The 15,251-nt window shown below is 43.8% G+C and overlaps 1 protein-coding gene across 1 annotated transcript in view; it reads right to left on the minus strand.

Moving 5' to 3' along the window:
* Positions 1-1,376: 1,376 nt before the first annotated feature.
* LOC137355407 (reelin domain-containing protein 1-like) overlaps positions 1,377-15,251 on the minus strand; it is a 77,669-nt gene continuing 63,794 nt past the window's right edge. Inside the window, exons 5-7 of the mRNA XM_068020481.1 lie at positions 9,658-9,958; positions 6,129-6,204; positions 1,377-2,039 (exon numbers count right to left, since the gene is read on the minus strand). Of these exons, the coding sequence (XP_067876582.1) occupies positions 1,377-2,039; positions 6,129-6,204; positions 9,658-9,958 (1,040 nt within the window). The remainder of the gene's footprint in view (positions 2,040-6,128; positions 6,205-9,657; positions 9,959-15,251) is intronic.

Genomic DNA, 15,251 nt, shown 5'->3' on the forward strand with positions numbered 1-15,251 from the left:
CAGCATAAAACTGACTGTCTTGGTCTTTTTTAATTACTTCCACTCATTTATAAAACTGTAAGCTGGGCACTGTGCTGAGTGAGGCCTAGGGCTTGTATAGTGGTAGCAGGTAATATAATTGTTCACCAGTGAGTACTTCTCAGATAGATTGCTGCTGCTTTCCATTGCTGTACTAAGAAATCAATTTGAAAGCCCCTCAGCAAGTCTAATAGATCATTGTATACGGGTATTGCTTTGTCTAGTACCAAGAGCCATGCACAGCAGAAAGGTTCACAGTTTAATTTCTGTTCCATATTGAGTTAACCATTCTCAGCTGAGTCACGACAATTGGCCCTGATGCCCCTGAGTCAGGGAGAAGAGTCAGCCAGATTTCCCACTTCATTTCACTTCCTGCAGAAAAATGCAGACATCAGGTATGATACCTCATGATAGGGTAGTCAATCAAGACTTCCTGTCCAAGCTCACAACTGAAGCATAGTTGCTTGTGTAAGGTACTCAATGGTTGGCACTCCCCATGCAATTGTGCTTCAATATGAGTTGCCACCTTTAAACTAGGGGTAAGAGGAAAACCGGGTTTTTCTATTTTTCACATACCGTCAAAGAAATTCCTGACAAGAGAAATACCATCAGCAAATGAAGGAAAGAGACATCTGGCCCAGAAACATGAACTGAATGATTTTTTTCAACGCTTTAAAGTAGTTTTGAATTTGCATCCTGCTCTAGTTGTATTCAAAAGATTTTTTAAACCCCAGATAAAGACGATGGATATTTTGTCCCTTATTTACACCTCTTAAGAGCCAGCAATTTTATTGAACAACAATTTCTACTGACTTGTTCCAATTAACAACCTGTAGATGTAAACAACAGATCATAATGTATCCATAATGCAAATTGCCACCAATACAAATGGATTTATTTGGCAAACGCCAAATAAACCCATTACTACATCAGCAGCATTGAGACTGCCATCTTAAAATTGCACACATCTCTTCTTCCTGCACTACCAACCCCCCATCCTCTTCACATCTCCCAAAACCCCTGTTGCAGTCAGACTGCCTTTATACATGTACCCTTATAGCCGACCGGCAAAAGCAAGGGCTAAATGTGGATATTAAACAGCGAGTACACCTCTGAAATTTTCACCAGCCTTGCACATAAGGAAAATGTAGAATTGATAAACAGATGTTTCCTGTGAAATATACTCACAATCTGTAAGTGTGAAGAGAACAAGCCAGGGGCTGAACACACAGATTGCAAATCTCTCTCCTTCACTCACGCAAATGGTAATTGAGCTCATAGTGTTATAACAGAGTACATTGTAATGAGGGTGTGATGTATAATCAATTAAGAAGAACCTTACACATCTTAATCTGCAATTACTTTCCACCAGTGGTTGATGGAGTGATCACATTGTATTCAGCCTGAACAAGCACAAAGCTGTTTTCACGTATCTTTCTGACATGCACCAGCTCACCACTCTCTCCCACACTGATGATGCTGCTGTCTGGGTCCCGAAAGGACACTTCTGTGTGTTTTCGACAGTGTTGGGAAAGAAGATGGCGTAACCCTACTGCTAGCGCCATCCCAAAAGCAGCAGAGCAACCAAGCAGGATTCCTAATTGAGGAACGCCCAGCTCTGCTCCTTTAGCAGGACTATCTCCTCGACCTGAACCACTACCTTTCTGTACAGGTCGTGTTACCCCGAGGGATGTGTTTCTGACCACTTTATGCAGATCAGCTCTGGAACCTGAGTTTTTTGCCAACTGTAGGAAGTTTGCTGAAGGATGGTGTGATGTTAGCTGGTTTTCATTGAGTGTTAGATTTACATCCTCTAAGTTTGGATATAATGCAGAGCCCAGAATCATTTTTCCTGCTGGGTTTTTGGTATCTTGCAAATCTGTGGGTGCCCACTCCATTTCCTTCCGTGGAGTAAAGTCAGCAAACCAGAAGGTAGAATAATCTTGTCCAGTTTTTACTGCCAAAGAAGTTGCTCCCAAAGATCCTGAATCAACAATTTTAGAAGTGGTCCAAGTATCGACCTTTAAAATAAAATCACGATAGGAATTAACTCAACTGTTGTCTAGTTATTGCCTGACAATTATTACAAGATAATCTTGTAGTGATTTCATCACAATCATTAATTCTTTGGACTTAATATTGTCATATTGTAACACTTATTAACTCCTTTTCCACCTACTGCCACTTAAAAAAATGTACAGGCTCAAAATTTGGGTGGGGGGAGAAACACCTACCATATACTCGACATTTTACATTGGCCCAGAATATGCTGGCTAACTAAAGGTGAGTTCACAGCGCCTGCCATCGTTAATTCATTTTTAAAAAGCAATTTGAGGTAAGAGATATGGCGCAAGTTCCAATTCATCACAAATTGCTGGTGATTTGTGTAGCTCTGCCATGTGGCTCAACAGAACTGAAAAAATTGGAGGTTCGTCATCAACCTTCCCATTGACATTCATTGTATGCCAAAAAAACTGCTGGATTTGTGCCGCAAGTGTGATTTAATCTCGCCGCAGCGACCCTGTCAAAGGCGGATTTATTGTCCTCTCCCTTGTTCCCCAACACCAGCACACAAAAGGAAGGACAGGCATGGTTAAAAGTCAAACAGTGGAACATTTATTCAGTGCAACAGGTTAAACAAAAATTGAGGTAATGTGTCAATTTAAAAGAAGTGCTAGATTTCTCATTTGACAACAGTTGTAATTGTTAAAAATTTTTAAAATTTTCTGTTTCAACCAGCTGCAAATGACTTTTCAGAATTATTTAACAGGCGAGACAGCAACTGTAGTATTAAGAGTAACAAATTAAAATAAATATCAGTAAACAATAGAACAACAACAGTAACAAATTTAACAAACAGTTTACAAGATTTGCACCTTCACAGGCATTCCTGAGGGTCAGGTGTGAGTGAAACTCAGCAGGAGGAGGTGGACTCTATGGGCTGGATTTTAAGAGCCCACTGTGATCTCGGCGGCGGGTGAAAGAAATGGCGGCCCATGTGGAGCCACTGCAATCTCCTGTGTGCAGGCACTGGCGCCATTTTAAAAGAGCAGCCAGCCCTGACAGCAAATTTAAATTTTTAAAGATACACCCCCCAAAATGTATCAAATAAAATCCTAATGCCCCTTTCCCACCCCCAATAAAAATTACATTAAATATTTGCCCTTTCCCCCCAAAACACCTACATTTGAAATCTGACATTCCCCACCAAGACTGTACAAAGTTTAAAGTTCACCCCTTCCCACCATCCTCTACACTCATTACGTTTATTTGACCCCGTTTCCCCCCCCCCCCCCCATCCCCACACTAAAAATCTTAACTCTCCCCCCTCCCCACCAGTATCCCGCCAGCTTTCCCCAGACGGGGAAGTGAAGGCGCGGGAGTGCCGGCCGCCGCACTGAAGATCACAGCGGGCCCAGAAGATTGGAGGTGAGAGTATGTAAGTTTGTTCATTTGATTAATTTACATATTGGAATTCAGATCCCATCGCCCAGCGGCAGGGGTGCTGCCACGGAGCCTCGCCGCCGCTGGGAGGATTGGGCCGGGCCCACTCGGCGTTGAGCTCCGTGGCGGGCCTCTGCCAGAACAATCTTCCAGCTCTCCCGCCTTGGTGACTGATGTCGGGGGCCCGGTAAAATCAAGCCCTATAAGTCAGAAGCAACCTATTCCTTCCGACACCTCACCTCTGCACATTCCAAGGATGAGGGTGTTGGGATCTGGGTTCCTGATGCTGCTCCAAGGGGTACTGGGAAGCTGATGGGCTGCCACTACAGGCAGCTGCCTCCTATGGAGAGACAGCTGTTGGCTGCATCACTGGAGAATCATCCTCAGCAGCTGGTCCCTGCAAGGCCTATGCATCTGGCACAAGCTTGGGGGTGAAAGGAAGTGGCCCTGGCATCTGTTACCTTCCTACTGGTTAGCCTCATGGCCCTGAACTGTCCCCATATAGGTGCTGCTGCAGGGAAAGTGGGGAGGGGGGTGTGGTGGCACAGTATAATCGTACTTGTTGCGAACATGTCAACTGCCCAAACAACACGTTCAGATTAAGGAGCCTCAACTCCTGGACCCACCATGCTCCCCAATCAGCTTCCTTCACAACTCTGGAGCCCTGATATCGACTCCAATTTTAAAGGGGGCCGGGATGCATCTTCCCCCACCTCCCAGTAGTCCTGCAGCTTGGCGGATGTATGGAGCCAGAGTGACAATAACACTTTGCCTGCCCTCCCACTTCCCGCAACCAAGGGCATGCAGCCTCTTCATTCTGCTTCCCTCCCCCGTCCCCCTCACTGTTCCTTCGCCTCCTACTCAGCCTCCTTCACTGCTGTCTGCAGCCCCTCCTCACTGCCCTCCACAGCCCCTCCTCACTGCCCTCCACAGTCCCTCCTCACTGCCCTCCACAGCCCCTCCTCACTGCCCTCCACAGTCCCTCCTCACTGCCCTCCACAGCCCCTGGCTCTTCAGATTGCTGTGGACCTGTGGGAAAGATGAACAAAATGTTACAATGGTAATTCTTGCTCATATGTCACATTACACAAATTTTATCTTAACTTTCAATACACAACATAGAATAATGTCTTTGCCAGTGCTGACATGCACAAACATCCAAACCACCCACCCCACTCTAGCTTCCTTTTCCCACCTGCAGCCATGAAGGACGTTTTAAACATGCAGCCCATAGAACACATACATTTCACAAATCATAGCTGCCTCTCCTTTCTGTCATGGCCAGGAGACAAAACAAGAGGATGTGATACTCACTATGCCTGAGTCCAATGTCTGGGTGGGTCACAGATGAAACACCTTGCAACCCTGCACATGCAGGGCCCTGTCCTCATGGTGGGGGCTAAGCTCCCTGAGGAAGGGAGTATCCTACCATTAGCACCCATTCTTAGGCATTATCATACCCTACATAGTCAGAAAAATAGGAAGAGAGAGCATCACATGAGCTGCTTATTGGTGGGAAGTCTTTTCATTCAATCAAATGTGCTCTTGCTGAAGGCTGTTTCCCCATGGCAACTGAGTTTTACCACTCACTTGACTTTGGATTCAATCCTCCACAAACAACTTGCAAAACAAATTGAAAAAAAAGCTTACTTGTCTGCGTGAGGTAACATAAATTGGAGTTTTAAAATTATGCCATAATAATCTTTACCTTTTCTGCTTTGGTTAAATCATTATATTTGTTCCTGCTCTGGTCGACTGTACGTAGGACCATGGATGTTGCAGTGAGTGTCTCTGTCATCTCCATGTCACAATGCTTATTTTGTGGGGAGTCTTTGACCTCTCTTTCGCCAGTACCCACTGATCACACATCTCAATCTGGCATAAGAGTCCCCTCCAGGGCAGCATCCTCTTTTTCTCATGTTGTGCCTTTTCTTGTGACAGTATTAAAAATTATTTTCTGTGAGGAAGTGTTTATGCAAAGCAATTAATTACTGCTTTGTAAAAAGGTTTTTTTAATTTTAATAATTTTTAAAGAGCTAATTTAAGGTTATTTTAGAAGTTACAGGTCACTCACCTCTCTGTGCCACGCATTTGTTCAGTTGATGGCATTTCCTTCCAGCTATTTATTGTGCCACGTGGTTGGTCTGTGAGTTTGACCATTTTGGGGAATAAATATAATGCGATCTGAAGAGTGAGGTAAAAAACCTCAATTCACATCGTTCCCTGTGAGGTTTTGCCACTCCAGCAATTTCTGGACCAATATGAAAAATAACTAAAATGTTTAAGTAGCATAAAAGCTATGATCTCATTTGAAGAATTCAGGTGGCAGTTCAAATTTGCTCAAGCTTTGTACTTTCTTCTGAATCCTTTGATTATTTTGCTGCCTTGTTAATACTCCTGGTTATTTCAAAGTACCAATTATTTCCTTCCCCCACCCAAAAACAATCAAAACCAAAACCTCCAGTTGAAATTCCTGTTTGCCAATGTGGATTCCTAGTTGCCCACATGGTACTCTTACTCATATTATTTAACATGTTTAAGATGCATAGTGCTTAATCAAACAATCCAGCACTCCAGAGTTTAGCCCATTCAGACAATACATGTGTAATCTATAACATTTAAGAATTGTTACATCACACCAATGTGAAAATGAAGTAAATACTTACTTGTGCAATATCACTGCAACTCACACAAGGTTGAAAGGCAAGGTGGAAATCACTCTTACTATTCAGAATATCTTCACTAGAATGTAAAATTGTAAGAGGACAATAATTACTTTCGTTATAGTAAATTTAATTAAATAAGCTACTTAAGCTGATTCCTTCAATTGCACAGAATGGCCCACTGAGCTGTATTCTCCTTCTTTAAGAGACCAGTCCCTATCCTTTTAAGTTACAGTCATGAAAACACATTACAAGTCATAGATTGAGAAGTTTATTTTGTTCTGGGTACAGTTCTGTTCCACCATGATTTAAGACTCCCAAATACACCTAATGGATGAAAGACTCCTTCCAGCTTAGCACTAAGCCAGTTCCAGGAGGTCCCAGCTTCGAATCCCACACTCTGCAGAGCTAGCTTATCTCATCCAGGGTATCACATGAGAGATCATAACTGACTAATTCTCTTAGTTAATATCTAAGTACTGTGGGTACATTGGATGAGGACATAATCAGTCCTGGTTAGGATGTTCATTAGCCTACCAACACTTGCTGTCTAGGTTAACACCTGGAAAATGGTCACTCTGCTAAGCAGTGATCAGGGAGGGGGATTGTGATATACTTGATCAAATTAGCATTGAAAAGGAGGAAGTATTAGCTGTTTTAGCAGGCTTAAAGGTCGGTAAATCCCCAGGCTCAGATGAGATGTATCCCAGGCTGCTATATGAGGCAAGGGAGAAGATAACAGGGGCTCTGACACAAATTTTCAAACCCTCTCTGGCCACAGGAGAGGTACCAGAGGATTGGAGGACAGCGAATATGATACCATTATTCAAAAAGGGTAGCAGGGATAAACCAGGTAATTATAAGCCTGTGAGTCTAACATCAGTGGTAGGGAAATTATTGGAAAAATTTTTGACAGGATTAATCTCCACTTGGAGAGGTAGGGATTGATCAGGGATAGTCAGCATGGCTTTGTCAGGGGGAGATTGTGTCTAACAAATTTGATTGAATTTTTCGAGGAGGTGACTAGATGTGTAGATGAGGGTAAAGCAGTTGATGCAGTCTACATGGACTTCAGTAAGGCTTTTGATAAAGTCCTGCATGGCAGATTGGTTAAGAAGGTAAGAGCCCATGGGATCCAGGGTAATTTGGCAAATTGGATCCAAAATTGGCTTGGTGGAAGGAGACAGAGGGTGATGGTCGAGGGTTGTTTTTGCGAATGGAGGTTTGTGACCAGTGGGGTACCGCAGGGATCGGTGCTGGGACCCTTACTGTTTGTGGCATACATTAATGATTTAGACGTGAATATAGGAGGTATGATCAGTACGTTTGCAGACGACTCGAAAATTGGTGGTGTCGTAAATAATGAGGAGGAAAGCCTTAGATTACAGGACAATATAGATGGGCTGGTAAGATGAGCGGAGCAGTGACAGATGGAATTTAATCCTGAGAAGTGTGAGGTGATGCACTTTGGGAGGACTAACAAGGCAAGGGAATATACAATGGATGGTAGGACCCTCGGGAGTACAGAGGGACCTTGGGGTGCTTGTCCATAGATCACTGAAGGAAGCAGCATAGGTAGATAAGGTGGTTAGGAAGGCATATGGGATATTTGCCTTTATTAGCTGAGGCACAGAATATAAGAGCAGGGAGGTCATGTTAGAACTGTATAAAACGCTGGTTAGGCCACAGCTGGAGTACTGTGTACAGTTCTGGTCACCACACTACAGGAAGGATGTGATTGCACTGGAGACGGTGCAGAGGAGATTGACCAGGATGTTGTCTGGGCTGGAGTACTTCAGTTATGAAGAGAGACTAGATAGGCTGGTGTTGTTTTCCTTGGAGCGGAGAAGGCTGAGGGGGGACCTGAGTGAGGTATACAAAATTATGAGGGGCATTGATAGGATAGATAGGAAGAAACTTTTTCCTTTAGCGGAGGGGTCAATAACCAGGGGGCATAGATTTAAAGTAAGGGGCAGGAGGTTTAGAGGGGAGTTGGGGAAAAATGTTTTCACCCAGAGGATGGTCAGAATCTGGAAGACACTGTCTAAAGGGGTGGTAGAGACAGGAACCCTCACAACAATTAAGAAATATTTGGTTGAGCACTTGAAACGCCATAGCATACAAGGCTATGGGCCAAGTGTGGGAAAATGGGATTAGATTGGACGGGTGCTTGATGGTCAGCACAGGCGGGTTGGGCCAAAGGGCCTGTTTCTGTGCCGTAAAACTCTATGACTCTAAATAGGAGGGTTATTGATATCCATATGATTGTGTGTCAGGAAGGATAACCCTACTACATTTAAAAATGATGTATTGTAATAGTTTTACTCAAAATCCTCTACCAAATCTTTCAACTGGAAATATCCAAGACCTGGCCCATGAGTTCCTTTGTTTGAACTCAACACTTTTGCTAGTCCCTTTGTGCTTGTGCAAAAAGGCAACACAAGCAGCTTTTAACTCCTGAGCTTAGAGGAGTGGAAACAGCTGATCTTTGATTGGTAGATTTTGAATCAATTATGCACCAATTATGAATTTTTTGCACCAATTATGAAACAGTCTTTACCATTCCTTTAAGCCTGAGAAATTTAGATTTCATGTTTTCAGGCTTCTTGAGGTGGGGAAGAAGTAGAGAGGAGGGAAATATTGGGGAGAGCCAATATGTTAATAGGATTTGCATTACTGAGTATAAACATATACAGCCCACTGACTGATTTATATGTGTACCAGCCCCCAGCAACATGTTATTATGTTGACAATCCAGCTTGTTTAGTTTAGATTTTAGTTTAGAGATACAGCACTGAAACAGGCCCTTCGGCCCACCGAGTCTGTGCCGACCATCAACCACCCATTTATACTAATCCTACACTAATTCCATATTCCTACCACATCCCCACCTGTCCCTATATTTCCCTACCACCTACCTATACTAGGGGCAATTTATAATGGCCAATTTACCTATCAACCTGCAAGTCTTTGGCATGTGGGAGGAAACCGGAGCACCCAGAGGAAACCCACGCAGACACAGGGAGAACTTGCAAACTCCACACAGGCAGTACCCAGAATTGAACCCGGGTCGCTGGAGCTGTGAGGCTGCGGTGCTAACCACTGTGCCAGATGTCAGGTGCCAGGTGGCAGATATAACCTAGATTCAAATTTCTACAGTACATTCTAGATAGGATAGTGTTCCAAATTGTGTAAGAAGTAATGTAACATGCACAAGCTGATCACTGATATGAACCTACACAAAGGAGTGCTATTGTTTAATCTCTCATGGTGGTGAATCCTAATATAAAACAAGAAATGGGGCAATTTTATGCTGTTGTAACACACAAACCATTATGCAGCATCTGATACTCCTGAGGAAACAATCCACGCCATGAAAACTGTACAACCCTACGTATAATTTAAGACACTTCCCAGATCATTCTGATTATAAGTGAACTACTGAACCATACATATATAGAGTTCCCTCAAACATTTTTAGTATAGATATTTTCACATTTTGAAGAAAATGTTAAGACACGTCTATATCTACCTTTCCGTGACCTTGTATTCTATGGTTTTCAACAGAAAGCTGGTTTCCATTGACTGGATTTCAGTCAGCGTGTCTCTGTTCATGGAATTCAGGGATGGCTGCAGATGTCTATCATTCTGATCTAGAACCAAGCTGGACTGTTGGGTTGCAGAGCTGTGATCTTGAAAATATCCAGGCAGATCAGACAAATAATTTTCCACATTAGCAGCCTGTAGTCTGAGGTACTGTTCTGTGGTCATGAGTGGAATTTGTGAAAATTCGTGTGCCGCCTGAGTAATTGCTTGAGGGTTGATGTAGTCTGCTAACTTCAGAGATGATAATGTGGATACTGTATTAACAAGATTGAAATGCCAATTTCATTAACACTTGTTGGCCAAAGTCTCAAAGATCAATATCCAAATTATTGGGCAGAGCACAGGGAAGGTAAGAGTCTATTTATGCCATCTTTATTGGTATTAGTAGAAACTTTCTGCTGTTAACAAAAACAAATCATTTAAGTACTTAGTGCAGAATTATGCCCGCGAGATGAATAGTTAAATCTTGTTTTTAAATGTACTTTCAGCACACCTTTACATCACAGCTAAGATGGTCCCAAAGCAGGACAGTAACGTGCTGATTTTCCTCTCGTAATGGGCTGGACTTTACCAAGCCCCCAACGTTGGGGGTCGTGGCGGGGGGGCCTGGAAAATACCTCCAGGAGAGGCCCGCCACGGGCCTCAACACCAGGAAGTCCCCGTCCCATATTATCGGCAGCGGTGAGGCCTCGTGGCGGCCCCCCCTGCCGCTCGGTGATGGAAACTTAATTTAAATATTTAAATAAATGTTAACCAATGCATAATTACTTACCTCGTCACGACGGCCGTCCAACGCCGATATTCCGGCCGGTTGCTGGAACTCCTGCACCTTCAGATCTCTGTTTGTAGATCCGAGGCGGAACACTAGTGGGAGGGAGGAGGAGTGTAGTTTTCAGAACGGGGGGAGGAGCGGGGAAAACTCTTGCTATTGGTTGAGGGGATGGTGGGAAGGGGTTGAAGGTCAAGTTTCATTAAGTTCGGGGGGTAAGTTCGGGATTTCAAGAAAAGTTTTTTTGGGGGGAGAAGGCAGTTAATAAACTAATTAGTCAGTGTAGGATAGTCATTACAGGGTAGGAGAAGGGATTGGAACTATGAATAGAATTTTGATTTTAATTTTTAAAAAACTGTCACTTTAAAAATTGAAATGCTTCAGAAGGGCCTGAAACCTTTTAAAAATGGCACCGGCAACTGCGCAGTGGCACCAGACGCCGTTGCCGGGGATGGAGCGCCCACCCCCTCTATGTCATCGGGGGCGGGCAGTCTGCCCCCTCCATGTAAATGAGCCGCCACGCTAAATATCGTGGCGGCTCCGTGGTGCACATCTCGTGCATGTATGGCGCCATTTTAGAAGCTCGCCAGCGAGATCGGCGGCGAGCAGGAAAAATTCAGCCCAATACATCAGAAGAATCCTCTGCCAGGGTATTGGGAAGGAATAGAACATATAACTGCTGTTATAGAGTCATAGAGTTATACAGCACAGAAACAGGCCCTTCGGCCCATCGTGTCTGTGCCGGACATCAAGCACTTAACTATTCTAGTCCCATTTTCCAGCACTTGGCCCATAGCCTTGTATGCTATGGCGTTTCAAGTGCTCATCTAAATACTTCTTAAATGTTGTGAGGGTTCCTGCCTCTACCACATCTTCAAGCAGTGTGTTCCAGATTCCAACCACCCTCAGGGTGAAATTTTTTTCTCTCAAATCCCTTCTAAACCTTCTGCCCCTTACCTTAAATCTATGCCCCCTGGTTACTGACCCCCTCCGCTAAGAGAAAAAGTTTCTTCCTATCTATCCTATCAATGCCCCTCATAATTTTGTATACCTCAATCATGTCCCCCCTCAGCCTTCTCTGTTCTAAGGAAATCAACCCTAGCCTTTTCAGTCTCTCTTCATAGCTGAAATTCTCCAGCCCAGGCAACATCCTGGTGAAACTCCTCTGCACCCTCTCCAGTGCAATCACATCCTTCCTATAGTGTGGTGACCAGAACGGTACACAGTAGTCCAGCTGTGGCCTAACTAGCGTTTTATACAGCTCCATCATAACCTCCCTGCTCTTATATTCTATGCCTCGGCTAATAAAGGCAAGTATCCCATATGCCTTCCTAACTACCTTATCTACCTGTGCTACTGCCTTCAGTGATCTATGGACAAGAGCACCAAGGTCCCTCTGACACTCTGTACTTCCTAGGGTCCTACCATCCATTGTATATTCCCTTGCCTTGTCAGTCCTCCCAAAATTCATCACCTCACACTTCTCAGGATTAAATTCCATTTGCCACTGCTCCGCCCATCTTGCCAGCCCATCTATATTGTCTTGTAATCTAAGGCTTTCCTCCTCACTATTTACGACACCACCAATTTTCGTGTCATCTGCGAACTTACTGATCATACCTCCTATATTCATGTCTAAATCATTAATGTACACTATAAACAGCAAGGGTCCCAGCACCGATCCCTGTGGTACACCACTGGTTACAGGCTTCCACTTGCAAAAACAACCCTCGACCATTACCCTCTGTTTCCTGCCACCAAGCCAATTTTGGATCCAATTTGCCAAAATGCCCTGGATCCCATGGGCTCTTACCTTCTTAACCAATCTCCCATGTGGGACCTTATCAAAAGCCTTACTGAAGTCCATGTAGACTACATCAACTGCTTTCCCTCATCTATACATCTAGTCACCTCCTCAAAAAATTCAATCAAGTTAGTTAGACACAATCTCCCCCTGACAAAGCCATGCTGACTATCCCTGATTATTCTCTGCCTCGCCAAGTGGAGATTAATTCTGTCCCTCAGAATTTTTTCCAATAGTTTCCCAACCACTGATGTTAGACTCACCGACCTGTAATTACCTGGTCTATCCTTGTTACCCTTCTTGAATAATGGCACCACATTAGCTGTCCTCCAGTCCTCTGGCACCTCTCCCGTGGCCAGAGAGGATTTGAAAATTTGTGTGAGTGCCCCTGCTATCACCTCCCTTGCCTCACACAACAACCTGGGATATATCTCATCTGGGCCTGGGGATTTATACACTTTTAAGATCGCTAAAGCATCTAATACTTCCTCCCTTTCAATGTTAATATGTTCAAGTATATCACAATCCCCCTCCCTGATCGCTACATCTACATCGTCATTCTCCACAGTGAAAACAGGTGAAAAGTAATCATTTAAAACTTCACCTCTGTCCTCCGGCTCCACACACAAATTGCCACTTTGGTCCCTAATGGGCCCCACTCTTTCCCTGGTTATCCTCTTGCCCGTAATATACTTATAAAATGCCTTAGGATTTTCCTTTATATTGACAGCCAATGTTTTCTCATGTCCCCTCTTCGCTCTCCTAATTACTTTTTTAAGTACCCCCCTACACTTTCTATACTCCTCTAATGCCTCCACTGTTTTCAGCACTCTGAATCTGCCATAAGCCTCCTTTTTTTTCCTGATCCAATACTCTGTATCCCTTGACATCCAGGGTTCCCTGGACTTGTTGGTCCTACCCTTCACCTTAAAGGGTACATGTTGGCTCTGAACTCTCACTATTTCCTCTTTGAATGCCTCCCACTGGCCTGATGTGGACTTTCCTACAAGTAGCTGCTCCCAGTCCACTTTGGCCAGATCCTGTTTTATCAAATTGAAATCGGCCTTCCCCCAATTCAGTACCTTTATTTCTGGCCCGTCTTTTTCCTTTTCCATAACTACCTTAAATCTTACAGAATTATGGTCACTATCCCTGAAATGCTCTCCCACTGATACTTCTACCACTTGTCCAGCTTCATTCCCTAGGATTAGGTCCAGTACTGCCCCTTCTCTTGTAGGACTTTCTACGTACTGGCTCAAAAAGCTCTCCTGTATGCATTTTAAGAATTCCTCCCCCTTTAAGCCTTTTGCACTAAACTATCCCAGTTGATATTAGGTAAGTTGAAATCCCCTACTATTATTACCCTATTATTTTTACACCTCTCTGAGATTTGCCTACATATCTGTTCCTCTATCTCCCTGACTGTTTGGAGGCCTGTAGTACACTCCCAGCCAAGTGATTGCCCCCCTTTTGTTCTTAAGTTCTAACCATATGGCCTCATTTGAGGAACCTTCTAAGATATTATCCCTCCTTACTGCAGTAATTGACTCTTTGATCAACAGTACAACACCACCTCCTCTTTCATCCCCTCCCCTATCACGCCTGAAGATTCTATACCCTGGAATATTGAGTTGCCAGTCCTGCCCCTCCCTCAGCCATGTCTCTGTGATAGCAATAATATCATAATCCCATGTGCTAATCATCGCCCTCAATTCATCTGCCTTAGTAGTAAGACTCCTTACATTAAAGTATATGCAATCCAGTCTTGCATTTTTCACTTGTGCCTTAACAGGTCTATATTTGCTCTGCCTTCCAGAATGACTCAGTTTCTCTTCTATATTTGGCTGTGACTCACCCGCCATTGTACCTCCACTCTGTATCCCATCGCCCTGCCAAATTAGTTTAAACTCCCCCCAACAGCACTAGCAAACCTCCCAGCAAGGATGTTGGTCCCGTTCCGGTTCAGGTGCAACCCGTCCAACTTGTCCAACTGTTAGTACACTGTGTATACATTCTTTCCATAACATATACTGGCAGCATATTTACTGTGTTTTAAATGTAAGTATCTACAAAATGGAAGAATTTGCACATGGTGTTTGAGTCATGCTGCAGCATTTAAATGCAGCTTATACTTTATAACATATAATAAAAGCAAAATACTGTGGATGCTGGAAATCTGAAATAAAAACAAGAAATGCTGGAACCACTCAGCAGGTCTGGCAGCATCTGTGGAAAGAGAAGCAGAGTTAACGTTTCGGGTCAGTGATCCTTCTTCGGAACTGACAAATATTAAAAATGTAACAGGTTATAAGCAAGTGAGGTGGGGGTGGGGCAAGAGATAACAAAGGAGAAGGTGTAGATTGGACAAGGCCACATAGCTGACCAAAAGGTCATGGATCAAAGGCAAACAATATGTTAATGGTGTGTTGAAAGACAAAGCATTAGTAAAGAAAAGGTGTTAACGGACTGAATATTGAACAGCAGCAAGTGCAAACATGAAAAAAACAGTGGGTAAGCAAACTGAACAAACTAAGATGAAATGAAATAAATGCAAAAAAAGGTTGTAAAAAATGTAAAAAAGAAAAAACAACTAAAAATGAAAGTAAAAAGGGGGGCTGTCATGCTCTGAAATTATTGAACTCAATGTTCAGTCCGGCAGGCTGTAGCGTGCCTAATTGGTAGATGAGATGCTGTTCCTTGAGCTTGCGTTGATGTTCACTGGAACACTGCAGCAATCCCAGGACAGACATGTGAGCATGAGAGCAGGGGGGAGTGTTGAAATGGCAAGCAACCGGAAGCTCAGGGTCCTGCTTGCGGACTGAGCGGAGGTGTTCCGCAAAGCGGTCACCCAGTCTGCGCTTGGTCTCCCCAATGTAGAGGAGACCACATTGTGAGCAGCGAATACAGTATACTACATTTAAAGAAGTACAAGTAAATCGCTGCTTCA

This window comes from Heterodontus francisci, chromosome 1 (assembly GCF_036365525.1).
Source record: "Heterodontus francisci isolate sHetFra1 chromosome 1, sHetFra1.hap1, whole genome shotgun sequence".
Taxonomy (NCBI): domain Eukaryota; kingdom Metazoa; phylum Chordata; class Chondrichthyes; order Heterodontiformes; family Heterodontidae; genus Heterodontus; species Heterodontus francisci.